The 27533-nt window shown below is 41.0% G+C and overlaps 1 protein-coding gene across 1 annotated transcript; it reads left to right on the top strand.

Moving 5' to 3' along the window:
• The first annotated feature begins 289 nt into the window (after positions 1-289).
• On the top strand, positions 290-27341 carry cers2b (ceramide synthase 2b). Its single transcript, XM_088999232.1, has 11 exons — positions 290-778; positions 12674-12847; positions 16215-16332; positions 16400-16518; positions 17758-17815; positions 17955-18005; positions 19652-19744; positions 19981-20109; positions 21356-21462; positions 23693-23846; positions 25271-27341. The coding sequence occupies exons 2-11, from the start codon at positions 12675-12677 to the stop codon at positions 25424-25426; spliced, it is 1158 nt and encodes a 385-aa protein (XP_088855358.1). The 5' UTR covers positions 290-778; position 12674; the 3' UTR covers positions 25427-27341.
• The last annotated feature ends 192 nt before the right edge of the window (positions 27342-27533 follow it).

Below are 27533 nucleotides of genomic sequence, written 5' to 3' on the forward strand. Positions count from 1 at the left end.
GGGATACACACTTTTCGCCTTACACACTCTGTCTGGGAACCAATTAAGTTCGTAAGCCAAGGTATCATTGTAATTACAATTATCCAACAGCGAATACACCTGTGGGCGAAATTTGGGGGGTCACACAGCAGCATGATAAACGGTAGGGACAAGCGATGATCTGCCTGTCTGACTTTGGGTCCTCCAAGCGGAACAAAACGCGGATGTGTGTCAGTGTCGGACGCCTTGGCCGCCATCCATCCGGCGACTCATTTGTCCCTCCCTCTCCGTTATTCCTTCGCTCCTCGCCCCGCCTGCCTTAGTGCCTGCTCGCCCTCGCCCGAACTCTTTTTTTTTTCTCTCTCCTTTCTATCTTTCACCCGGCCAGCGTTCGCCTCTGGCCGGCCTCACGCAGCCGGACGGACTAGGCGGGCGCACACAACAGGGCATCCCGGATAACCCCGTGGGGGAGAAAAAAAGCAAGAACTGGACAAACTGTGTAGGGGGAACAACAAGGGGCATCGCGCGCCCCCCCCACGCCACGTGTGTAAATCTCTCCGTGTTGCTTTAAACGGCTTATTAAGGACATCGTTTTTTCATCCTTCAAGTGTTTTTGGAACTTTCGAAAGATGTAAACAGTTGACGTGTGTTGCTATCAGCTTGAGCCGGACGCATTCATTCAGCGGCACCGTTAGGTAGCTCGCTTGTCTCTGTGTGGAGACTAATTTTTATTTTTTGAGGGGGTGGGAAAACCTGAATTCCACACTTGTCCGCGGAAAGAAAGAAGACAAGATAAAAAGTAAGTACCGGCTATCCCTGTTTTTTTTTGCTTTTTGTGTTAAATAAAACCCCGTCGTGTGCGTTTTGCTGAGGGGGGTCAAGCAGGCGAATGACGACGACGTCATCACGCACTCACGCGAGTCATTTAATTAGCTACAAATAGCGGGCCTCTGGCGATTAAACGCTACAAAACGACTCGTCGTTATCGTAATCAGTCGCTTATATTTATTAGTAACATACCGATGTCTTTTTTTGTCGGCATTTTTGGATATTAGGCGTCGCGGTTGGCATAGTGAGTGAAAGTTAGCTTAATAGGCTAACACGCAGCCGGAAGAGTGCTGGGAGTAAGAACCAAAGATTTATTTAGACACTCGTTTACATTTTCTCGAAGGGTCGTGGGGGTAGTTATTAATTTCACACTCCTCGCCGGGGTTGAATTGTCCGACGTGATAAAATTCAGATGATTATTTGACAGTAAAAAAACAGCATCATTCCATCTCACGACCTGACCATTGAAATCCTTGTTGGTCTATTTCCACGTATACAAAATGAAAAAATAAACAGAGTACAACAAAACACGATTTATTTAAGTTTGACTGTAGTAATTGTGATGAACCGCACACTTGTCAACAATTCCCAGAGTTCTAATCTGGGCTTTGTCCTTTCCTACTGGACCCTGCGCACCCTGCACACCACCTTTTCCAGCTACTCCTCAGGCAGGCGCTACCGATCCATGCGCACCAAATCCAGCAGACATTTAAACAGCTTCTTCCCCCAAGCCATTAACTCTTTAAACAGTAATCCAAATAGAACTGTACAGTGCCTATTTGCAATTTTTGATGATGATACTAGTGCAGCATGTTCTATGGGAAACACATTCCTTGTGTGTTGTACATACCTGACAATAAAGATGATTCTGATTCTGTGTGGAATGTACACGTTCGTCCACAACAAATGCACGTTCGACTAATTCTTTACTTCTCACTTCAATCGATTATTCCATTGATTTCTTGAGTACTTAAAGGACAACCGACATCACTTTTTTGTTTCTTAACTGACATCAGAAAAACGTTTTATAGCGTCTAAAATACCCAAAACACGCAGTATGATATTTTTATTCAAATGCAAAACACCAATAAAAATGACTTAGTGTCCAAAATCTGCAAAAAAAAAAATTGAGCTGCGAATTGGGCATCTTCAGAAAGTCCCGCCCCCAGTTCGTGACGTCACACCAAGACGTCTTGCATTGCTGAAGAATCAAAACAATGGCCCAAAATGGCCCACGTCCGTTTCCACAGGCTGATAAATTCCTTATATGGAGCTTGGACGCCCTCTTCTGGTGGCTTTTGGGTGCAACACGGGGTCCCCAGACCACACAAGTACAGCAAAATACATTGACGTGATGGAAGGACCGCTACAATGCCTGTTTTTTTTTTGTCTGGGGCGTTCCTTTAGTGACGTCACGTACGGACTCGTTACCAACTCAAAAACAAGACTTCCTGAATATTCAGCGCAAGTCTTAAAACGTAAAATATAGCTATATGTGGTGGAATCTTATTAAAATACGCTAAGTAGAAGTCATTTGAAGCCATTTTACAAATTATGGACCCTTTGACCAACCTGTTGTTGTTCTTAAGTACACACGTCATGTATTTATGATGCATAAATGATATGCATTTTATGTACTAATCAAGCATTAGTTGCTTAAGGCTCGTGTTTTGCGCCATTATCCATACAGTGGGCTTATTGAGATGTATACATCTACTGGAACTGGAGCACTCATGCTCTGCTCATGAAAAATAAATATCCATTTATTGGCAGCCTTGCAGTGAAAGTTAAATGAATGGATTGTCTAAATAATGCACACGGTAACTGACTGGTAGGCTTGGATGATTACGCAAATAATAAATACAGTGTATCACATTGAGTCTGATTTGGCTAACTTACTATTTGTAAGTCCAGTGATACCTCAGCTTACGAATGCTTTAGCTCACAAAGTTTTCGCCTCACGAACATTAAATTTGCGAGCAAATAGTCTTGGCTGGCGGACTAGTTTTCGGCGGAAGAACACCAAACCACACAGTCGAACAGCGCCACGGTGGCTGGCGGACTAGTTTTCATCACCCCCTTTCTCTGAGTGCGGACATGGTTTGTTATCTATCTAATGGCTTAGTTGGATATCTGTTAGCTAGCTTGCTAGTTAGCTGGTTATCTATTGGTTATCTTTTGGCTAGCTGGCTGGCTATCTATTAGCTATCTGGTGGCTAGCTGGCTGGTTGGCTGGCTATCTATTGGCTGTTTATTAGCTAGCTAGCTGGCTGGCTATCTGTTGGCTGTCTATTAGCTAGGTAGCTTGTTTTTTGTTTGAATTATTCCGGGTTGAGTGAACGCTGGCGCATGTGGATGCTGCTGCTCACCCACAGAAAAACTGATCCAATGACTGTAAAGTGACCTTGAGAGTTTTGAAAGGCGCTTACAAATGAAATTTATTATTATTATTATTATTATTATTATTATCGAGGATACTTTTGCTATGAGGATACTTTTGCTATGGGACCGAAAAAGACCCCACCACAGGCTAGTGTTAAGCGGCTAGTGTTAAGAGGTAACTAGATCAATGACCATCACAAAGGCAAAAAAAAACGACTTTATTATACTGTATATTTTATGTCTTTAATCACAATACAATAGCACATTTATTATACATAAAATATGATATATTTTGTGTAGTTTTAAGGCTTATTTAGTAGAAAATTGTGTTTTATGAGGACCTCAAAACGGATTATTGTTAATTTTAATGGTCTCCTATGGGAAATTAATGTTCGGAAGACACACTTTTCGCCTAACTCACACTTTCTGGAAACTTATTAAATTCGTATGCTTAGGTATCACCGTTGTCTGTTTCGAAATAAGGAGCGCGCCACCGTTGAAGACAGAGAAGCCGTTGGCTTTTCCTCTCACATGCCAGGCATGCGGCCCGTTGTGTCGTGAAGATCCACATGACAAAATCATGACCCCATTCGTGTCTTTCTCCTCCGCCTGCGAGTGGATTTAATCCCCAGTTCATCAAATCACAAATCAGCGACAAAGGCCTTCACGTTGACTTTGTCGTCATTGTTATCCACCGTTTCGTGAAAAAGTTCGCCCAAATAACCGAGAAACTCTTAACTGTCATTCTTCCGCCAGATGACAACTTTGTCAGGAATGCCAAAAATGTCAACGATTGGTTTGACACTCGGAGGCCTGACCCGAGTTAACGCTAACGAAGCGTGTGCGGCAAGCACGCCAGGCCTCCCCCGACTGCCACTTCAGGCTACAATGTGAGCATTCAGTATTTAGCGACTTTGCCCGCACGGCCGCTGGGAAACGGCGGCGTGCGCGATGGCCTATTCAGTCAAACAATTCGCAAGCTGTACGCTCGGGTTTGCGACGGTACGATCGGGATCGAAGATGTGGGTGGTGGTGTGGGGGGTGGTCTCTCGATGTCTCGTTTGTATCGTCCACTAACCACGTTGAACATGTACACCAGGGGTGTCAAACTTATTTTTGTTGTAGTTAGCGTTACCCATTGTAACAAGCTATATCCAAAAAGTCAATAATAATACAGTAAAGTCTCGTTATATCGATATTCAAGGGAGTCCGAAAAAATATCGATATAACCAGGACTATCGATATATCCGACCCTGTTTGCATGTAATTTTCTCCGTGCGTGCATAGAAATAGTATCGATATAACCGGGACTATCGATATATCCGATATCGATATAACGAGACTTTACTGTAATAATTAAACTGTCACACAACGAGAGATGTTCTGAGCGGTCGTTCGTAAGGTGAATTTGTTCGTAAGTTGCTTCAGTGCTATATTTTGTATGGAGTGTATGTTAACCATATCAAAAAGTCAACAATAACGGTTTATTTAACTGTTAGACGCTCCCCACGTTGTGAACGACATACGTTCTGAGCGGTCGTTCGTAAGGTGAATTTGTTCATAAGTTGATTCAGTGCTATATTTTGCATGGAATGTATGTTAACCATATCAAAATCATATATCAAAAAGTCAATAATAACAGTTGATTGAACTATGACAGATGCCCCCCACGTTACGAACGAGATACGTTCTGAGCGGTCGTTCGTAAGGTGAATTTGTTCATAAGTTGCGTCTGTGCTATATTTTGCATTGAATGTATGTTAACCATATCAAAAAGTCAATAATAACGGTTTGTTTAACTGTTACAGATGCCTCCCACCTTACGAACGAGATACAATCCGAGCGGTCGTTCGTAAGGTGAATTTGTTCATTAGTTCAGTGCTATATTTTGCATGGAATGTATGTTAATATATCAAAAAGTCAATAATACATGTTTGTTTAACTGTTACGGACGCACTCCACGTTACGAACGAAATAGGTTCCGAGCAGTCGTTCGTAAGGTCAATTTGTTCATAAGTTTCATCTGTGCTATATTTTGCATTGAATGTCAATAATAACGATTTGACTGTGACAGACGCTCCCCACGTTACGAACGACATACATTCCGAGTGGTCGTTCGTAAGGTGAATTTGTTCGTAAGTTGCTTCAGTGCTATATTTTGTATGGAATGTATGCTAACCATATCAAAAAGTCAATAACGGTTTACCTAAATGTTACATACGCTCCCCACGTTACGAACGACGTACGTTCTGAGCGGTCATTCGTATGGTGAATTTATCCGTAAGTTGCTTCAGTGCTATATTTTGTCTGGAATGTACAGTATGTTTAAGTCAAACACTGAACGGAGGAAGTATAAAACACAGTCGTAAAATAAATTCACACCTACATACACTCGACATACTGTACCCGCAAAAATGTTCGTCTGTACCATTGCCATTCATAACTTGAATATTCATAAGTTGGGGAGTGTCTGTATTTAAATGAGAGCGTTTACTTATGATAAAATTGGTCTCTTATTATGTGTGATTATTTAAAATTGAATCAAGATTTTAGCAAGCAACCGTGTAATGGACATGTTTGATTTGCTAACGCGGGGCCATGAAAAATGATGCGACGGGCCAGATATGGCCCACGAGCTTTGGGTTTGACACCACTGATGTTGATGCACTTCCCTGGAAAATTTAACTCGTGTTATGAATGAGTCATCATTCCGGATGACAAAATATGTGGAAGGTTTGCTCTGGCGTACGTCGTGGCTGCGGATGATTTGCTCACCGTTCTTACTTTTCCGTCCCGCGGTGAGACATCTATTCCTAGACCCCCCCCCCCCAGACGCCTCCCCCTTTTTTTTCATTGATGAAAAAGTACCAGAAACAGGACGGTGCTCTTGTGCCATTGATGGTAGTCGCATATTTACAGTGCCTTGCAAAAGTATTCGGCCCGCTTGAATCTTGCAACCTTTCGCCACATTCCAGGCTTCAAATATAAATACATGAAATTATTATTATTATTATTTTTAAATCGTTGTGTCACAGCCAATTGCGGTAACACGCATAAAGAAGGTGTCAGTGTACACAGTCTAATTCCGAGCGGACAAATCAGCCCATTTCCAACAGACCAGTCGAGCACCAGCGGAGGCGAACAAGGACGCTAACGAGAGTTAGCAATTCGGCGCTTGGATAGCGGAAGTTTGATACATGTTTACTCATGTAGTCACACAGCATGCTAACTGTGAGCTCACCTGGTGAAAGAGAGCAATTGCCATATTAGTGGAGCAAACCGATCAGACAAGCATCCACTTCCCACCGTGTCATTTTTTTTACTCTGTCGCGCTGTCGGAGCTTTCTCTCTCGTCTCAACAGCTCTGATGTTCGTGTGCTTGTTCGAATTACGGCGGTCACCTTTGTGTGTGTGTGTGCGTAAAGCCCACCGCTTTGTCTTCTACCACGGATTTTAACCAATCACGGGCGGCTTTACGGCTCTGATAAGCGGCTTCATATACTGGACGAAACGCAGTCCAGATCTTCACTAGTTTCATCGCTTGCAGAAGGCTTGAATTGATACAGAAGGACTTCTTTAATCGATTGCAAACATGTATGCTTTCCTCTTCAGAACTATTTGAATCATATTCATAACTGGATGAGTAACAAAAAAAACATCTTCGAATCTGAACGCTCTGAAGCCATTTTTTTTTATTCTGGAGCAAGGCAGTTTGCGAAGGAGTATCCTGACGTGACGCCACGAACAAGAGGGCGGTACTTTCTGAACCCAGTTTCAAGCTCATTTGTGGCAGTTTTGGAACACTTTAAGTCATTTTTATTGGTGTTTTGCATTTGACTAAAAATAGCAGTCTGCGTGTTTTGGCTAGTTTAGATTTTATAAAACGTTTTTCTGATGTCAGTTAGGAAACAAAAAAATAGTGTCGGTTGTCCTTTAAACATCTCAAGGAGCACTGTGCAAGCCATCATATTAAAATGGAAGGAGCATCAGACCACAGCAAATCTACCAAGTCCCAAGATTTTTTTGCAATTTCCCCATTGTAGGACTGTTTCTAATGTAGCTGGGTGGTGAGTCTCTCTCTCTCTCACACACACACACAACTTCCCGTCTCCCTCCCCCCTGCCAGAGACATCCTCTCTTTCATTGGGCCTTTGAAATGGTCAGAGCCTGCTCATATGATCCCTGCTCAACCAATGGAACGTCATTCACTGGAAGGAGAAAAAAAAGTGCTTCAAACTGCTGAAATCAACAGATGATCTCAACACGAACTATGTCGCCCTGATTTGGAAATTCCCTCCGACATTAAAGCATGACACTTTTTTAGGGGTGGGGAGGGTGAACCATGAGCAGTCTAACACTTGCACGTTGCTACCCTTTGGACTCTTTCCTTTTACTTGTGCTCAGAAAGTCATTTTCTTATCTGTTCTGGTTTAGATTGCTCGTTAAAGGACAACCGACACCATTTTTTTTGTTTCCTAACTGGCATCAGAAAAGCGTTTTATAGCATTTAAAATACCCAAAACACGCGGGCTGATATTTTTAGTCAAATGCAAAACACCAATAAAAATGACTGAGTGTCCCAAAACCTCCACAAAATGAGCTCAGAACTGCGCAGATTCAGAAAGTCCCGCCCCCTTGTTCGTGACGTCACTATTGGTTACACACTGCCTTGCTCCAGAATCAAAACAATGGCTTCAGAGAGTTCAGATTCGGTGAAGATGCTTTTTTGTGACTCATCCAGTTATGAATATGATTCAAATAGTTCTGAAGAGGAAAGCATAAATGTTTGCAATCGATTAAAGAAGTTCTTCAGTATCAATTCAAGCCGTATGGACTCCAATGTAGCGCTCAGGAAATGCACAATATGGCGCACAAGCTCCATTGGAAATGGGCTGATTTGTCCGCTGGGAATTGGTGTCAACTTACACCTTCTTTATGCGCGTTATCGCAATTGGCTGCGACACACAACTATTCACCATCACGTTATTTATGTAGTTTTTCTTCTAATTTCGCGATCAACACGTTGTTTTCAGATAAAACAAAGTACCCAAAATGCATTGTGTGTCGCATTCTTGGTCAGGGGCGTTCCTTCAGTGACGTCGCGTCACGCATCGTCACCAACTCAAAAACAAGACTTCCTGAAGAATCAGCGCGAGTCTTAAAACGTAAAATATAGCTATATGCCGTGGAATCGTTGTATAATGCGCTCAGTAGAAGTCATTTTACAAATTAAGGACGCAACTTGTCCGGAGCTGTCGGTTGTTGGAACGTTGCGCAATAAACACTCTGTTGACTTGTGAAGACTTGGCCAAATATGTCTGCCAAACCCGTCTAAGCACATGTGCTGGGGAGTCCATGAGTAATATAACGTGTCATGAAAAAATAGACTGTACCATACTGTCCGGTGTTTTATGGACGCCGGCCAGCTGACGTCTGGGTACTACACAGCACTTGGGGTTTAAAAAAGTAACATTTTCCCCTCAAAAACATGGAAATGAAGTCATCAAATGTTGTTCCTCTATTCCGTATTTAACTCATTCACTGCCAGACGATGTGCAAAAAATGTGTCCACTCCAGTGCCAGGGTTTTTGTCATTTTTTTGTCTTGTGCTCAAACATCATAGAAGACATGAGAAAAGTCGCTAAGATTACACAACTGTCCATGTTTTATGTTCTCTGTTGTGTTTATTATTTCGCTTTGTGTTGACGATGATGTGAAGCGCTTTGTTACAGCTGCAGCTGTTGTGAAAGCACTATATATATTAGGATGTATATTTTTATCCGACTCTAGTAAACAAATCTGCGCTAGTTCAACAATTAACCCTTTCACTGCCAGACCATGTGCAAAAAATGTTTCCACTCCAGTGCCAGGGTTTTTGTCATTTTCACTCAAATTGCAGGACCCACAGAATATTGAGTTTTAGGACGACATGAACATTCAATTCAGCATAAGAAATCTTAGACTCTCTTCTTTCATCAGGAAAAAAAGGGTTAATTCCAGTTAAAAGCAGTTAATTCCTCAGTTATAGGGTTCTGGAGTTATCTGAGTTTGAAATGGGGGCGGCAGTAAAAAATACAATACAAACATTGATTTATATAGCGCTTTAACAACAGCTGAAGATTGAACAAAGCGCTAACAAGGACAAAAGTGTGGACTCGTGGAAAGGAAAAACATTGCCAGAAGTCTGACCAGTGCTTTATCGGCGCCAAAACAAAACCAAAATTAAAAACCAAACCCCGGAAAAATTCTGGAATAGCAGTCCACGTCACACTTTTCAATTCCTGAATACATTAGGGAATAATAACTAATACATTTCATTTGTATGCGCCTTTCAAAACTCTCAAGGTCACTTTACAGTCACAGGATCAGTTTTTCTGTGGGTGAGCAGCGGCAGCGACGCGCGCCAGCATTCACTCATCCCGGAAGTAACTCAAATAGATAGAAAGCCAGCCAGCTATTGGATAGTGAATACATAGCTAGCTAGCCAGACAGCTCACCGTCAGCTAGACTGCTAACAGCTAGCTAGCTAGCTAATGGATAGCAAATATAGATAGCAAGCTAGACAGCTAACAGCTAGACAGCTAACAGCTAGCTAGCTAATGGGTCGCAAATAAATAGCAAATATAAATAGCCAGATAGCTATCAGCTAGACAGCTTACAGTCAGCTAGGCTGCTAATAGCTAGCTTAATAATAATAATACATTTCATTTATAAGCGCCTTTCAAAACTCTCAAGGACACCCCACAGCCGCATGTCTTTTTTTAAATCTAAATAATTGTTTAACGTTGTCTACTGTATAATTAGACACAGCCCATGAATAAAACAGTCTGGAGAAAGAGTGAATTTTGGCCTGCTGTTTTTTTTTAGAAGATGAACATTCCTCTTGGGCTTCTAACACGGACGCGTTAAATCTTGGTTGACAATAAATTTCACTTGAGCGTTTTTATTTTTATTTTTGTTTGGGGAGGGGGCCCCACCCGACTCAAGAATACGCTCGTGCACAGCTGCACGACGTCTGGTATGACAACAAACAGCATGCTGAAAATGGAGCCATCCCAGAAATGGCAGTTGTTAGCTGACAAGCTTGGGGAATCATCAAATCGCCATTTTGAAATCTGGAAAATGTCACGATTGTCGGCAACGGCATCCCTAAATGTTGCAAAAACAGCACTTATCTCTTTAGTATTATTTGACAAATGACCACACTATTAACTCATTCACTGCCAGACGATGTGCCAAAAATGTGTCCACTCCATTTGCCAGGGTTTTTGTCATTTTCACTCAAATTGCAGGACCCACAGAATATTGAGTTTTAAGACTACACCAACATTCAATTCAGCGTAAGAAATCTTCGACTCTTTTCTTTCATCTGAAAAAAAAGTTAATTCCTAAGTTATATGGGTTTGGAGTAATCTGAACTTGAAATGGGGGCAGCTGTACAAAATACAATGATAATAATATATTTCATTTATAAGCGCCTTTCAAAACTCTCAAGGTCACTTTACAGTCACAGGATAAGTTTTTCCGTGGGTGAGCCACACGCGCCAGCATTCACTCAACCTGGAAGTAACTCAAATAAATAGAAAGCTAGATGGCTAGCTAATATATAGCTCGATAGCTAATATTTTTCCAGAGTCAAATCGCTAGCTAGCTAGCTAATAGATAGCTAAATGATGATCAATACATTAATATCATAATAATACATTTAATTTCTAAGCGCCTTTCAAAACTCTCAAGGACACTTTACAGTCACAGGATTTTTTGTGCAGGTGAGCAGCGGCAGCCATTCGCGCCAGCGTATAGTGTATATTAGACTAAATTGTTGATTGGATACATTTATAATAAAAACATATTGATTTATATTGCGCTTTAACAACCTTTTGGAAGGGAAAAACATTGCCAGCGTTCTGACCAGCGTTCTGACCAGCGCTTAATCGGCACCCAAAACCCGAACAAATTCAGGAATTGTGCTCCATGTTATATTTTCAATTCCAGAATAAATTCGGGAATGGCAGTGAATGAGTTTAGTTGTCAGGAGCCAATCATATAATTGCTAGAAAATCCGAACAAATTTTAAAGAGAGCTTGGTGAAGACATTTTAAGGATGTTGTGAAAGGAACGATCTCGAACTATCACCAATTTTAAAAGGTAATTGAATGGTCGGTCTTTCGTCACACGTAATGAGCAAACGCCCCGTGACCCCGATACAGAACCATGAGGGACGCCAGAATAAAAAATTGGGGCTGCAAGTCATTTTCAACATACCCGATGATTCACCAACACACAACGCAATACGTTTCCTTTCAAAGTGAGTTTGGATAATGCGTTTTCGCTCGCCCCCGCTGTAATCCCAAAAAGAATCTGAATTTGTTTCCAAAGTCATCGAGGGAACGGGGGGTGGGGATTACACATGGAGGAAGGCCCCCTTGCTGATGACTGGACGTTGAGGGAAATGCTTAAAGGACAACCGACACCATTTTTTTTGTTTCCTAACTGACATCAGAAAAACGTTTTATAGCATCTAAAATACCCAAAACATGCAGGCTGATATTTTTAGTCAAATACAAAACACCAATAAAAATGAGTTAAAGTGTCCCAAAACTACGTCACGTCCTGAATATCCAGCGTGAGTCTTGAAACGTAAAATATAGCTATATGCGGTGGAATATTTGTAAAATACGCACAGTAGAAGTCATTTGAAGTGATTTTACAAATTATGGACACAACCTGTCCTTTAAAGGACTCGCGCTGAATATTCCGGAAGTCTTGTTTTTGAGTTGGTGACGAGTCCGTACGTGACGTCACTGAAGGATCGCCCCTGACCGAAAAAAAAAGGACACATTGTAGCAGTCCTTCCATCACGTCAATGCATTTTGCTGTACTTGTTTGGTCTGAAAACTTCGTGTTGCACCAAAAAAGAGGCAGAAGAGGGCGACAAAGCTCCGTGTAAGGAATTAATCAGCTTGTGGAAACGGGCTGATTAATTCCTTACACGGAGCTTTGTCGCCATTTTCTGCCTCTTTTTTGGTGCCACATTTCCCCCCCTATTGCCTCGAAATGGCACGGAATAAATTCTTTCATCGATTGCAAACATGTGTGCTTTCCTCTTCAGAACTATTTGAATCATATTCATAACTGGATGAGTAACAAGAAAGCATATTCTCCGAATCTGAAGCCATTGTTTTGATTCTCCAGCAAGGCAAGACGTCTTGGCGTGACATCACGAACTGGGGGCGGGACCTTCTGAAAATGCCCAATACGCGGCTCAATTTTTTTTGCAGATTTTGGACACTTTAAGTCATTTTTTTTGGTGTTTTGCATTCGAATAAAAATATCATACTGCGTGTTTTGGGTATTTTAGATGCTATAAAACGTTTTTCTGATGTCAGTTAGGAAACAAAAAAGTGATGTCGGTTGTCCTTTAAGGATTGAGAATTGGAAAGGCCATTTTCATTCTTAACATCTGACATGTCTTTCGTTTTAGGATGCTATCCGAGCTGAGCGAGTGGTTCTGGCAAGAGCGATTGTGGTTTCCCGAAGGTCTGGGCTGGGCTGACCTGGAAGACCGGGATGGACGCGTATATGCCAAAGCCACCGATTTATGGGTGGCTTTACCCATCGCTCTCTTATTCCTAATTGTCCGTCAGGTCTTCGAAAGGTCAGTTTGCGTGCTGGCGTGTGTCTCGAAACGTCATCGGCCTTGTCATTTTACAGGTTCCTTCAAATCACATGACTCCCCTGACGAAACAAAAACAGATTTTCCAATACATCACTATCATATATTGTAATACAGTAAAGTCTCGTTATATCGATATCGGTTATATCGATAGTACTGCTTATTACGATACTATTTCTATGAACGCAAGGAGAAAATTACATGCGCGCAGGGTCGGATATATCGATAGTCCGGTTATATCGATATTTTTTCCGACTCACGAGAATATCGATATCACGAGACTTTACTGTATATTGTATTCAATGTCATTTCCCCCTTATATCTTATATTTTAAATTCATTTGTTACATATTGTCAATACATATATCGTGCAAAATGTGTTTCTATTTCTTTCATTCCTTTCATCTTCCTTTCATCACTTTGCTGCTGTCAAATGTACATTTCTCCACTGCGAGGCTAACAAAGGTAAATCCAATCCAATTGAATATACAGTAAAGTCTCGTTATATCGATATCGGATATATCGATAGTCCCGGTTATATCGATACTATTTCTATGCACGCACGGAGAAAATTACATGCAAACAGGGTCAGATATATCGATAGTCCCGGTTATATCGATATTTTTTCGGACTCCCTTGAATATCGATATAACGAGACTTTACTGTGTGTGTATATATATATATATATATATATATATCCGTATAATGAAATATATTGGAAAATATAAATACAAAATCTCATGTATAAAAATATATGACTTCATGTATTGCATGATATCTTCCAATATATTGCAATATATTTTTGTTTTGATCTGAACGTTTGTTTCCGGCTTGGAAGTTTTGTCCTTGACTCCAATGAATGCAGCAAATGCCATGCCATCCCCCGCACCTCCCGCGCCATTTAATTAAAAAAAAAAAAGAGTCTGTTATTTATTTTAATAAAATTTGGTTTCTCATATTTCCAGTAATCATTTGATAGTCAAACCACGAAGGGTGTATTCATTCCTCCGCGTTCATGGTATGAGAGTAAACGCTCATTTACTTTGTATTTACATTCTGGACCACGCCCATTGCTGATGAACTCCACAAAATGACCCAAAAAAAAAAGACATTTTGGGTTCAAAATATTTGAATATACGTAAAGTACGGATGTTTTAATCCGTTGGGGTTCGGCGTCCTCACGTTCTGCATTTGACTGCATTTAACTTCAAAGGGCGGGGCCAAGGATGTTGATTGGCATCTTTATTTCTTGACTGGATTGTAGGATTTGCATTGCAGTGATGTTCGATAGCCCGCTGTGTTGCTTTCAGTTGCCGATTTGTTTTTTTTTAACTTATTCACTGCCAGACGATGTGCAAAAATGTGTCCATTCCTGTGTCAGGGTTTTTGTCATTGTCACTTGAATTCCAGGACACACAGAATATTGATTTTTAGGACTATGTAAACATTCACTACAGTGTAAGAAAACATAGACTTTCCTCTTTCACCCAAAAAGTGTTAATTCCTAAGTTGTATAAGTCTGGAGTTATCTGAGCTTGAAATGGGGGCAGCTGTACAAAATACAATACATACATAGTGATTTATATAACGCTTTAACAACAGCTGAAGCTGTAACAAAGCGCTAACATGTACAAAAGGCAAATGATGCCCCCTAGTGGGTGGGGAAAACATTGCCAGAGGTCTGACCAGCGCTTTATCAGCACCCCCCTCCCCCAGCAAGAAAAAAACTAAACCCGAACAAATTTGAGAATGGCGTACCACGTCATTTTTACAATATTTGTAATATTGACCATAAGTAAAATCTCATCCCGCATTTCTATTTGTTTTATCAATAAAACAATAGCCGAAGAGTATATACATCAGAATATAAACTGGAAACCATTTTTATGGATATTCATATATATTATATATTTATGGATTTTTATGGATATTTGATAATGATAACATGATAAAATGGAACAAAGTAGCGTATTTTCTGAAATATAAGGCACACCTTCAATGAATGACATATTTTAAAACATTTTCCATACATAAGGCGCACCACATTATAATAATAATAATACATTTTATTTTCGGCATCTTTCAAATGGTTCGTAGAGATCATTCTGGGAGAGGTGAGAGTGTAGCTGGGAGTACACAACTTTTTCTAGGATTTTGGAAATTAAACAAAGGTGAGAAATGGGCCACCTTCAATGAATGACGTGTTTTAAAACGTTTTCCATACATAAGGCGCACCGCATTATAAGGCCCACCTTCAGCGAATGACATATTTTAAAATGTTTTTTTTCCATACATAAGGCGCACCGTATTATAAGGGGCACTTTCAATGAATGACATAATTAAACTTTTTTTCCATCCATAAGGCGCACCGTATTATAAGGGGCACTTTCAATGAATGACATAATTTATTTTTTTTCCATACATAAGGCGCACCGCATTATAAGGGGCACCTTCAGCGAATGACATCTTTTAAAATGTTTTTTTCCATACATAAGGCGCACCGTATTATAAGGGGCACTTTCAATGAATGACATATTTTATTTTTTTTCCATACATAAGGCGCACCGCATTATAAGGCCCACCTTCAGCGAATGACATATTTTAAAATGTTTTTTTTCCATACATAAGGCGCACCGCATTATAAGGGGCACCTTCAATGAATGACATATTTTAAAATGTTTTTTTTTCCATACATAAGGCGCACCGCATTATAAGGGGCACCTTCAGCGAATGACATATTTTAAAATGTTTTTTTTCCATACATAAGGCGCACCGTATTATAAGGGGCACTTTCAATGAATGACATATTTTTTTTTTTTCATACATAAGGCGCACCGCATTATAAGGGGCACCTTCAGGGAATGACATAATTTTTTTTTCCATCCATAAGGCGCACCGTATTATAAGGGGCACTTTCAATGAATGACATAATTTATTTTTTTTCCATACATAAGGCGCACCGCATTATAAGGGGCACCTTCAGCGAATGACATATTTTAAAATGTTTTCCGTACATAAGGCGCATGGTCAGCATTTGAAAAAAAATCATATTTTAGGTGCGCCTTATAGTACAGAAAATACGGTAATTTGCCCTCACTTACTTTCCTTTATTTTCTACGAGTAAAAATTATGGTGGTACTCATTTGTACCGTCAGTATCAAAATGAGTATCGAATGTATCTATATTTTTTTTCCAATTCTCTTCATTTGAATGGATACATTTATGATGGTGTCCCCCAAGGCTCAATCCCGGAGCCACCACTATTTTCTCTTGATGCTTCATTTCTGACCCAGATTATTTCGATTGATTCCCTATCGATGTGTTTTCTGAACGGCCATGTTGTTTTGCAGGACAGTGGCAACGCCTCTGGCCTCTTTACTCGGGGTAAAAGAAACAATCCGGCTCAGGGTGCCTCACAACCCCACGCTGGAGTCCTTCTATTGTAAAGTCACTAAAAACCCAACGCAGGTAGACGTCCAAAGCCGTCCGGCGTTATCTCGCCTCGAAACATTCATCATCGTGGCGTTTCTTCCAGGTTTCTCTCGCGAGTCTTTGCAAACAGACGGGCTGCTCGGAAAGACAATTGCAACGATGGTTTCGAAGGCGGAGAAATCAGGACAGGCCCAGTTTGCTGAAAAAGTTTCGAGAGGCCAGGTAAGCGCACACTCACACTCGCGCATACGCGGACTTACGACGGCGTCACGTTGCCAAGGGCGGCGATCCGAGCCGCCGCCATTCATGTATGTGTCACTCCCGACTCGGTGAGCACATTTCTGGCCACGAAAGTAGCGCTCTATTTTTAAGCCGCACATGTTACAATGCCTCCACGTACCTTTTAACCCTGCACACATGCAATCATTAGCGCATGACCTGCAGTAACTCAGTGACCAGTTGCTGCTGAAGTTAGCGTGTGATCATTCATGGAAGCGGAGGTGCGGTTGAAAGGACGGCCTCGTTCTATGATAAGATTAAAACTCATTCGTTTTGTTTGTTTGTTTGAAAACCATCTCGCATGATCTAGCCCGACACATCATTTTATTCGGCCTGTGAAAGCAAATCTATCATGCTAATCTATCAAGCTAGTTAGCTCCATAGCGACCGAGCTAGCTGTCTTTCTATTCAGGTAGCTAGCTAATCTGGAATTTGCTAAGTACTCTATTCTCTTTGTCTTTTCTGTAATACTGTACAATAGCTATCTGGCTAGCTATTAGTTATCTATTTGCTTGCTAGCTAGCTTTCTATCTATTTGTCTTACTATTCTTACTATTAATTTCGTTTTTTGTTTTTTTTAATCAAACAGCACCTCAGTTTACACTCACTCACATGATCTAGCCCGCCACATGATTTTATTCGACCTGTGAAAGCAAATCAAACCATTGAAGTTCCATGCTAATCTATCAAGCTAGTTAGCTCGTTAGCGACCGAGCTAGCTAGCTTGCTGTCTTTCTATTCGGGTAGCTGGCTAATCTGGAATTTGCTAAGTACTCTATTCTCTTTGTCTTTTCTGTAATACTGTACAATAGCTATCTGGCTAGCTATTTGTTATCTATTGGCTTGCTAGCTAGCTAGCTTTCTATCTATTTGTCTTACTATTCTGTTTGAGTTACTTCCAGGGTTGAGCGAACGCTGGCGCGTTTGGCTGCCGCTGCTCACCCACAGAAAAACCTATCCTGTGACTGTAAAGTGACCTTGAGAGTTTTGAAAGGCGCTTATAAATGAAATTTATTATTATTATTATTATTATTATTATTATTATTATATGGACAAACAACATACAAGGACTATTTGGGACACGAAAAGAAGAGTCAAATTGAAATTTGAGTCATATAAAAAGAAAATTTGAATTGTATTTTTATTTAAAAAGTCTGTTTTTGTGTGTGTTTTCTCTTCCAGTTGGAGATTTACCTTTTATCTTCTTGCTTTCATTGCTGGCCTGGCCGCCCTCATTGATGTAAGTTGAACCGACATATCCCGGCAGAGTTCCTGGTTTGACTGCTGATTTTTAGGGTACTTGGGACTCACCAATGTGCTCCGTCACCTGACATATTTGTTCAGGCCCACGTCGTTAAAGGGTCCTGTTCTTCTTGCAGAAACCTTGGCTGTATGACGTGCAGGAGATGTGGCAAGGCTTTCCCGTGCTGGTACGTCTCTCCTGCGAGTGCACCTGGGATCAAATGTTTTGGCCAAATTCGGGAACTTTTAGAATATTTTTTTATATTGTATGTAGATATGTGTGCATGTGTGTGTGTGTGTGTGTGTGTGTGTGTGTGTGTGTGTGTGTGTGTGTGTGTGTGTGTGTGTGTGTGTGTGTGTGTGTGTGTGTGTGTGTGTGTGTGTGTGTGTGTGTGTGTGTGTGTGCGCGCGCGCGTGTGTGTGTATGTGTATGTATATATATGTGTGTGTGTATATATATATGTGTATGTATGTATGTATATACAGTGAGACCTCAACTTACGAACTTAATTGGTTCCCAGACAGAGTGTGTAAGGCGAAAAGTGTGTATCTCAAAAAATAATTCCCATAGGAAACCATTAAAATGGGAATAATCCGTTCCCGGGTTTCCATAAAATACACTTATCAACTAAATGAGCCTTAAAACTACACACAACATACCTTATTCTATGTATAATAAATGTGCTATTGTATTGTAATGAAAGAAATACACTGAATTGCATCATAAAGTCACTTTATTAACATTTGTGATGGTCATTTATGGCTTGATGGAATGGCGTTGGAGGTCGAAGGTCAAAGGGAATTGCTGTTTGGAAAGAGAGGCGCATGACATGAGGACTGTAATTAAAGAAATAAACTGTGCTGTAAAATAAAGTTGTATTTACCTTTTTGATGGTCGTTGATGGCTTATGGAAGGAGAGTCACCTTCCATAAGGACTGTTGGTAACTTAACCTCTGGCGCTGTTCGGTCGTGTGCTTCCGCCGAAGATCACTCCGCCAGCCGGTGTGGATGTGTATTATGAAAATAGTGCTTATTATAAGGTTTAATTTTCATAAATTTGACGTTTGTAAGACAAAAAGTTTGTAAGTTGAGGTGTTTGTAAGTTGAGGTCTGTATATATATGTAAAGTATATATATATGTGTGTGTGTGTGTGTGTGTGTGTGTGTGTGTGTGTGTGTGTGTGTGTGTGTGTGTGTGTGGAGAAAATTGTGTGGGTGGGTGTGTGTGTGTGTGTCGTGTGTGTGTGTGTGTGTGTGTGTGTGTGTGTGTGTGTGTGTGTGTGTGTGTGTCGTGTGTGTGTGTGTGTTTATATATATATATATATATATATATATATATATATATATATATATATATATATATATATATATATATATATATATATATATTGTTTTCATTTTTAAGGGATGTTATTTTAATGGGAAGAATATCTATATTCATTAATTGAAAAAATATATAGAGATATATATTTTATATAAATGTCTTTTTCAATGGATATTTTAATTGCAGAATGTTTTACTTTATTCGTTGAAGCAAATATTTTGCTAATTGAAAAAAAGCTGTACCCTCGGCAGACTATTTTCATGTTTTTATTATTATTAGTAGTAGCAGTAGTATTATGTACAATATCATTTGAACCCCTCCAAAAAGCCCCGAAATACGGATTTTAGCATGCATTATTTATAGTCATGATATTTCAGTGAATTAAAAAAAAAATATTGTAACTATTGTGAGGATTTGATACGTTTCTCTGATTTAAAAAAAAAGTTTGTTGATGGGTGTAACGAGTGTATTTCACCCCCTTTTGTTTTTTTTTTTTTTGCCTTCCTCAGACACTGCTGCCATCTCAGTATTGGTACTACATGATCGAACTGGGCTTCTACGCTTCCCTGCTCTTCAGCGTCGCCTCCGATGTCAAACGCAAAGTCAGTGGATTGAAAAATTCGACCAAAAAAAAAACAAAACAATGCTTTTGGGTGATTGAGAGACGACTAAATGTGAGCCGTTCTGGTTTGTGTGCACATTGGACTGTTGTGGCACGTACGAGACTGAACTCCAAGTGTTTTTTGGACTTTGTCCGCCGTGCGTCAGCTGACTGGGAAATCCTTCCACGCAGCAGGTTTTCAAAGGCGATCAAAAGGTTGCTGTTTTATCTTTTTAGGACTTTAAGGAGCAGATAGTCCACCATGTGGCGACCATCCTCCTCATCAGCTTCTCGTGGTGCGTCAACTACATCCGTGCCGGAACGCTCATCATGCTGGTGCACGACTCCTCCGATTACCTCCTGGAGGTAAAAAAAAAAAAAACGCAAATCCCCCATTTTGAAATCTGAAGAATTGCATCTGGGGCCCCTGAAGAAGACAGTGATAGAAATGCTAGTGAAACACTGCCCCCTAGTGGAGAAAGGGCTTTATTAACATTCTCTCTCTCTCTTTCTCTGTTGCTCTCTTGCTCTCTCGCTCTGTTGCTCTCTCACTCTGTTTCTCTCTCACTCTGTTGCTCTCTCGCTCGCTCTCGCTTGCTATCTCATTCTCTCGCTCTCTCTCTCTTGCTCTCCCTCTCACTCTCTTTATTGCTCTCTGACTCTCACTCGCTCTCTCCCTCCGCTCTCTTGCTCTCTCACTCACTCACACATTCCCTCTCTTGCTCTCTCTTGCTCTCTCACTCTCTCGCTCTCTCTCACTCACCCATTGCCTCTCTCTCACTCTCTTTCTTGCTATCTTTCTTTCTCCCTCTCTCACTTTCACTCTCTCACTCTCTTTATTGCCCTCTTGCTCTCTCTCACTCACACATTCCCTCTCTCACTCTCTCTCCCTGTCTTACTCTTGCTCTCTCTCGCTCACTCGTTCTCTCACTCCCCTCTTGCTCTCTCGCTCTCTCACTCTCTCACTCTGTCTTTATTGCTCTCTTGCTCTCTCACTCACACATTCACTCTCTCACACTCTCACTCTGTCTCGCACTCTCTCTCTTGCTCTCTCTCTCTCTCGCTCACTCACACATTCCCTCTCTTGCTCTCTTTCTCTCTCTCTTGCTCTCTCTCGCTCACTCGTTCTCTCACTCCCCTCTTGCTCTCTCGCTCTCTCTCGCTCACTCACACATTCCCTCTCTTGCTCTTTTTCTCTCTCTCTCTTGCTCTCTCTCGCTCACTCGTTCTCTCACTCCCCTCTTGCTCTCTCGCTCTCTCTCTTGCTCTCTCTCACTCACTCGTTGCCTCTCTCACTCACTTTCTTGCTCTCGCTCTCTCACTCTCTCACTCTCTCTTTATTGCTCTCTTGCTCTCTCACTCACACATTCCCTCTCTCACACTCTCACTCTCTCTCGCACTATCTCTCTCTCTCTCTCTCTCGCTCACTCACACATTCCCTCTCTTGCTGTCTTTGTCTCTCTCTCTTGCTCTCTCTCTCTCTTTCTCTCACTCACACATTCCCTCTTGCTCTCTCTTTCTCTCTCTCGCTCTCTCTCTCTCTCTTCTCTCTCTCTCTCTTCTCTTGCTCTCTCTCCCTCGTGCTCTGTGTCGCTCTCTGTCTCCCCCTTAGTCTGCCAAGATGTTCAACTATGCTGGCTGGCGTAACGCCTGCAACTATATCTTCATCGTCTTCGCCGCAGTCTTCATCGTCACTCGTCTGGTCATCTTTCCCTTCCGGTACAGTTATAAAAACAATTTTGACTCTCTTCCAACTTGAATTTATTAAAAATGCCAAAAGCAATCCATCCAGAAATGTTTCACATTGCTACCCTGATGCGTGCGTGAGTGGCCTGTTGAACAAATTCTTGAGGAAGGGCGTTCAGAATTTAACCCCTACTGGGACATTGAAGAACTACAGTGACCAGTTTATCTTGTTGTCAGGTTATGATCTTTTTTATACTTCCACAAAAAAATAATAATACATTTCATTTCTAAGCGCCTTTCAAAATTCTCAAGGACACTTTACAGTCACAGGATGAATTTTTCTGTGGGTGAGCAGCGGCAAGTAACTCAAATAGATAGAAAACTAGCTCGTTAGCTAATCGATATCTAATAGCTAGCTAGATAGCTAAGAGATAGCAAATATATAGCTAGCCAGGTAGATAGCTAATAGATAGCAACACGAGCCAGCATTTACTCGACCCAAAAGTAACTCAAATACAGTAAAGTCTCGTTATATCGATATTCTCGGGAGTCCGAAAAAATATCGATATAACCGGACTATTGATATATCCGACCCTGCGCGCATGTAGATTTTCTCCTTGCGTTCATAGAAATAGTATCGTAATAAGCAGTACTATCGATATAACCAATATCGATATAACGAGACTTTACTGTAGATGGAAAGCTAGCTCATTAGCTTATTGCGAGCTAATAGCCAGCCACCTAGATAACGAATAGATAGCAAATATATAGCTAGCCAGGTAGATAGCTAATAAAAATATTTTTAAAAAAGTATCGAAAAAAACGTGATCAGAAAACAAAAAGAAAAGTCATATTTTAAACTAACGTCCAAAACAGGTTTAAGTACACATTGAGGCATCACTGCTGTTGACCAGGCTAATGCGAGATCCGAGCGCTAGGCGGTAGCAGCAGACTCCCGACTCCACTCACTTCACACCAACCAGCTGTTTCACATGTGATTTTTTTTTTTCTTTTCAAAATAGCTGAGGTTTTGAAGTTCAATTGTCAAACAAAACGTTGTAAACAGAATTGGGCCTTTAATATTGAAAACAAACCAAAACAAGGCTATTAGAATGGCGTGCTTGCTTCATGCTGACATTTTGGAAAACAACCACAGACGTGCTAATGTTTTGCATTGATAGCGGATTTTTAAAAATTATTTTTAAAAATAACTTATCGCTATCCGCGCCAGCTAGCTACAGTATACAGTGATACCTCAGCTCACGAACTTAATTGGTTCCCAGAAAGTGTGTGTAAGGCGAAGAGTTCATCTGCCGAACATTCATTTCCCATAAGAAACCATTAAAATGAGAATAATCCGTTCCCAGGTCCCCATAAAACATAGTTTTCTACTAAATAAGCCTTAAAACTACAAAAATATATCTTATTTATATGTATAATGAATGTGATATTGTATTATCATTAAAGAAATAAACTACTGTACAATAAAATCGTTTTATTTTTCTCTGTGATAGTCGTTGATGTAGGTACCTCTTAGTGATATGCGAATGATGTTGCCGTGCTTTCTCTGCGATAATACCCTCACTCACACTGTCCACTGATAGCTGCTTTTCGTTAATCCAAATCAACAGAAGTGTTTCAACCTCTTCTATTGCGTGAGACTGTTGCTTAGACAACACAGAAACACCCTTCGCCACACGTAGCAATGGTCGACTTAGCATACTGGTACTGGGACGCTAAGTCACACAAACACTCACCTCCTTCGTGGTGTTTTATGATCTCCTTCTGCTCAACCGTAATTTTCTTTTGTGTCGTCTTCGGCTTAACACTAGCCAGTGGTGGGGTTTTTTTTTCGGTTCCTATAAGAGCAAAAGTATCCACTCGATAACAAACCATGTCTGCACTCAAAGAAAGGGGGTGACGAAAACTAGGTTGCCATGCACCGTGGCGCTGTTCGACCGTGTGGTTGGTGTTCATCCGCTGAAAACTAGTCCGCCAGCCACCGTGGCGCTGTGTGCTTTGGTTCGTCCGCTAAAAACTAGTTCGTCAGCCAAGACTATATGCTTGCGATTTTAATGTTCGAAAGGTGAAAAGCTCGTGAGCTAAAGCGTTCATAAGCTGAGGTATCACTGGACTTACACTGTTTATTTGGCAAACTGTTGCTCGGTGTGAAGCGAGGTGAGTCAATCGTCCGTGAATGGATGGCAACTTTGGCCCCATCTGCGTAAAAGAAAGTCGTTATAAAATGTTTTCATCCATGCAGGATCATCTACTGCACTTGGGTGTATCCTGTGACCATCTACGATCCGTTTTTTGGCTACTACTTCTTCAATGGTCTTCTCATGGTACTGCAATGTCTTCACATCTTCTGGGCCGTTCTCATCATACGGATTGCCGTCCGTTTCCTCACCAATAATGTAAGCGTTTTTCAAAGAACTTGTGGAGTACCATATTTTCAGATGTATAAGGGGCACCCAAAAGTTTTTTTTGTTTTTCGCTTCCACATGGGGGCAGCATTTGTCCATGTAAGCGCTTTGTTACAGCTTCAGCTGTTGTCCCAAAACAGGTACAGTAAAGTCTCGTTATATCGATATTCAAGGGAGTCCGAAAAAATATCGATATAACCGGGACTATCGATATATCCGACCCTGTTTGCATGTAATTTTCTCCGTGCGTGCATAGAAATAGTATCGATATAACCGGGACTATCCATATATCCGATATCGATATAACGAGACTTTACTGTAACATCTTACTTGCGACCGGATCGACTTATGACCACCCGTATTTACGACCACGACCTCCAGACCCTATTTTCAAATTTTTAATTCTATGCCTGGCATCGCAACGCGCTAGCAGGCCGGCAACGCGTACGATAATTTGGGCCAGCCAGCCAGCCAGCACCTCACTCTCGCACAGCAATCGACCGTGTGATGGCACCAGAGGGGGGAGTTTGCCACTCATTTTCAACTTACGACCATTTTGACTTACGACCGTTTGGTCAGAATGGATGTCGGTCGTAAGTCGGATGCTACCTGTAAAGACTGACGCCGCCTGCCATCTTTTTTTGCACCAAAATTGGTGACCTGTATGCGGGTATCTTCTTATGCTAGCTAGCTACTTGATATAGCTAGCTAGCTGATATGTAAGCTAGCTAGTTGATATAGTCAGCTAGCTATATGATATGCTATATATAGCTATATGATAGCTATATATAGCTCGCTATGTGATATGTTTGATAAGTCAGATAGCTAGCCGATAAGTCAGATAGCTAGTTGATATCTATCGAGCAGCTTCTTTCTGTATTTTGTTTTTCTACTTCTTTCTTTCCTTTCCTCTTCCTTTCATAACTGCATAAATGCTGCTATGTTACTTCCGGGTAGAGTGAACGCTGGCGCGAATGGCTGCCACTGCTCACCCGCACAAAAACATCCCGTGACTGTAAAGTGTCCGTGAGAGGCACTTATAAATTAAATGTATTATTATTCTTAGTATTCTTATTAGTAGTATTAGTATTATTATATTCAAATCAAGATATATGCATGATATTGTATTTTGTACAGCCTTCCCCATTTCAAGCTCAGATAACTCCAGACCCATATAACTTTTTGTCCTGATGCAAGAAGAGAGTCTTAAGGTTTCTTATGCTGAATTTAATGTCTTTGTAGTCCTAAAACGCCATATTCTATGAGTCCTGCAATTTGAGTGAAAATAACAACAACCCTGGAGTGGACACATTTTCGCACATTGGCCGGCAATTAATTTTTGATATAGCGCAGATTTGTTTACTAGAATTGGATCAAAATATCAATGCGATATAAACACTTTCTTCCATTTGCAGGAAAAAGTGGACGACGAACGGAGCGACAAAGACGAGACGGACGAATCCGAAGATGAAGATGACGACGAGGAAGACGTTAAAAATGCCCCAAAGGCAAACGGACCGCTTCTGAACGGCCATGCGCTGATCAATAACAACCACAGCAAGTTGGAATAACGGCAAGGACGCACGCGCGCGCCGCATGGACTCGGATGCCGACAGCAATGGCGGCGACGGGAGAGATGCAGATTTGACACGGTTACCGTTGTACAGCACGACGACACACACACACACACACACACGAATAAACACACGCGCATTTGGACAAAGCCAAACGAACATGGCAGGAAGCATCATGGAAGAAACTGGAGAGGAGGGGAGCGATCACGCCACGCCTCGCGTAGCTTTTCTCGCTCGCTCCAACTCTGCGTGCCTTATAAGCCGAATAACGGCTTTTTTTTTTCTAACTAAAAAAAAAAGAACTCCATTTTAAACCTCGACGCTTTAATTGTTTCTTTGCTTTTGACTAAAACTGAAAAAATGGAGCATCCATTTTGAAAGGCGGGGGGGGGGGGGGGGCATTTAATTTCCTAAATTATGTCTATGCAATGAGCTCTTGCGATGTCTTTGCACAACCACACTTTCTTTCTTTTACTTTATAAATTGTGTGCCTCAAGCTCAGTGGAGGTGAGGGGGGGGGGCTTTTATTCACTTCCAATTCCACAAAGCTACAATCCCAAAATGGTTTTCTCAAGCATACCCGTATGCCCTCAAATAGTGACCATTTCACTCTTTTTCTTTCTTTCTTTCTTTCTTTCTCTCTTTCTTTCTCTCTCTCTCTCTCTAAAAATAATAATGTGTCAAGGGAAGACTGCTTTAAAACAACCGCGACATTCATTTTATGCCAGCATATTGTCACAGGCCAATTAACCGCCGTGCCTTTGTGGCGGCCATGTTGGTAAGGGCAATTTTCCTATTAAAGACAATAGACAGGCCTTGAAAATAACTCATAAAATGCTTATTTATCAACTGATTTTAATGGCCTTCACTTTTTTGGGTGGGGGGGGTCAATGCCCGCGTGTGAGCCTTCAATAAATAAAAAAAAGTCTTAGAAAAATAAATAACCCATCAAAGGTTATTCCCAGCTCTGTGGTGGTAATTGGACTGTGATGTGTGTAACCGCATACAGCACAATATGCCTGCATCCCTTGTTTTGTTTTTCTCGCCCTTCCTCACACATGGAATCGCTCCGCTTAGCGACATGTGGCTCACTGGGGAGGTGTTATAACTACCCAAGTTTGTATTGCATAGTTGTGGAACAGCCACTATTCATGGAAGCAGTATGATGAACATTGTTTCAAATTTGATTCGCTAGCAAAATCGCAGCTCTGATTGTATTTGCTTGTTGTTTTTTTTTACCCTCATCCCATTTATCGCAAGATGTGGAATCTTGCTCATGTTAAAGACGACTGCCTAGTTGCTTGGGTGATGTTGATGAACCCCAGCAAATATTTTCTACATGAAAAGAGTCTTGAAGTGTGATAGTTGACGTTGCCGGGAGTTTATCGCAAAGCCATGTTTTGTTATGCTTTAACGTTTTCTTTTCCCTCCTCCCCCTCCGATGTCAAGTAAGTGCCTTATTTGTAATTTATGGGACATTCCCTCTCCTCTCTGATTGTCCTGTTCTTCTCTGTCGCCGCCTCACACACACACATACACACACACACACACACATCACAAGCAGCATGTCCTCTGCCATCACTCACTTTCCTCCTCCACGTATCTCCCATTCCACCGCCATTCTCCTTTCAAAACTAACCACGACCAATCGACCGGCATCTTTTCTTCTTCCCCCGGTTGACACAGAAGCAACACCTGACGCCGGGTTACAGTATTATTATTTTTTTTCTCAATGACGTCGTAAGTATTGTTATTAATAATAAAAACAAAAGATCATGAATCACATCAAAAATGTTGTATGTCTTATAATCTTTCTCATGATTCATTTTCCAGTTGTTCTCATTTCATATTCCACAGACAAGTCAAAGTACATTCATGTGTTTCATTGTGAAACTTTGGGTTCGTTGAGTATCCCCGTCAGGCAGGTAAAGTATAAACAGTTTGTTTTTAATAAACTGAATGAAAGGTGCTTAAAATGTAATGTATTATTATTATTATTATTATTATTAAATAGCCACTCTATAATATTCTATTTTCTATTCCAATCTTCTGGTAAGGCTAAAGAGTTGTGCTAACTATTAGCTTGCTAATTGTACTGTTTTGT

This window comes from Hippocampus bargibanti, linkage group LG06 (assembly GCF_051943395.1).
Source record: "Hippocampus bargibanti isolate YZ-2025 linkage group LG06, ASM5194339v1, whole genome shotgun sequence".
Classification (NCBI taxonomy): Eukaryota; Metazoa; Chordata; class Actinopteri; order Syngnathiformes; family Syngnathidae; genus Hippocampus; species Hippocampus bargibanti.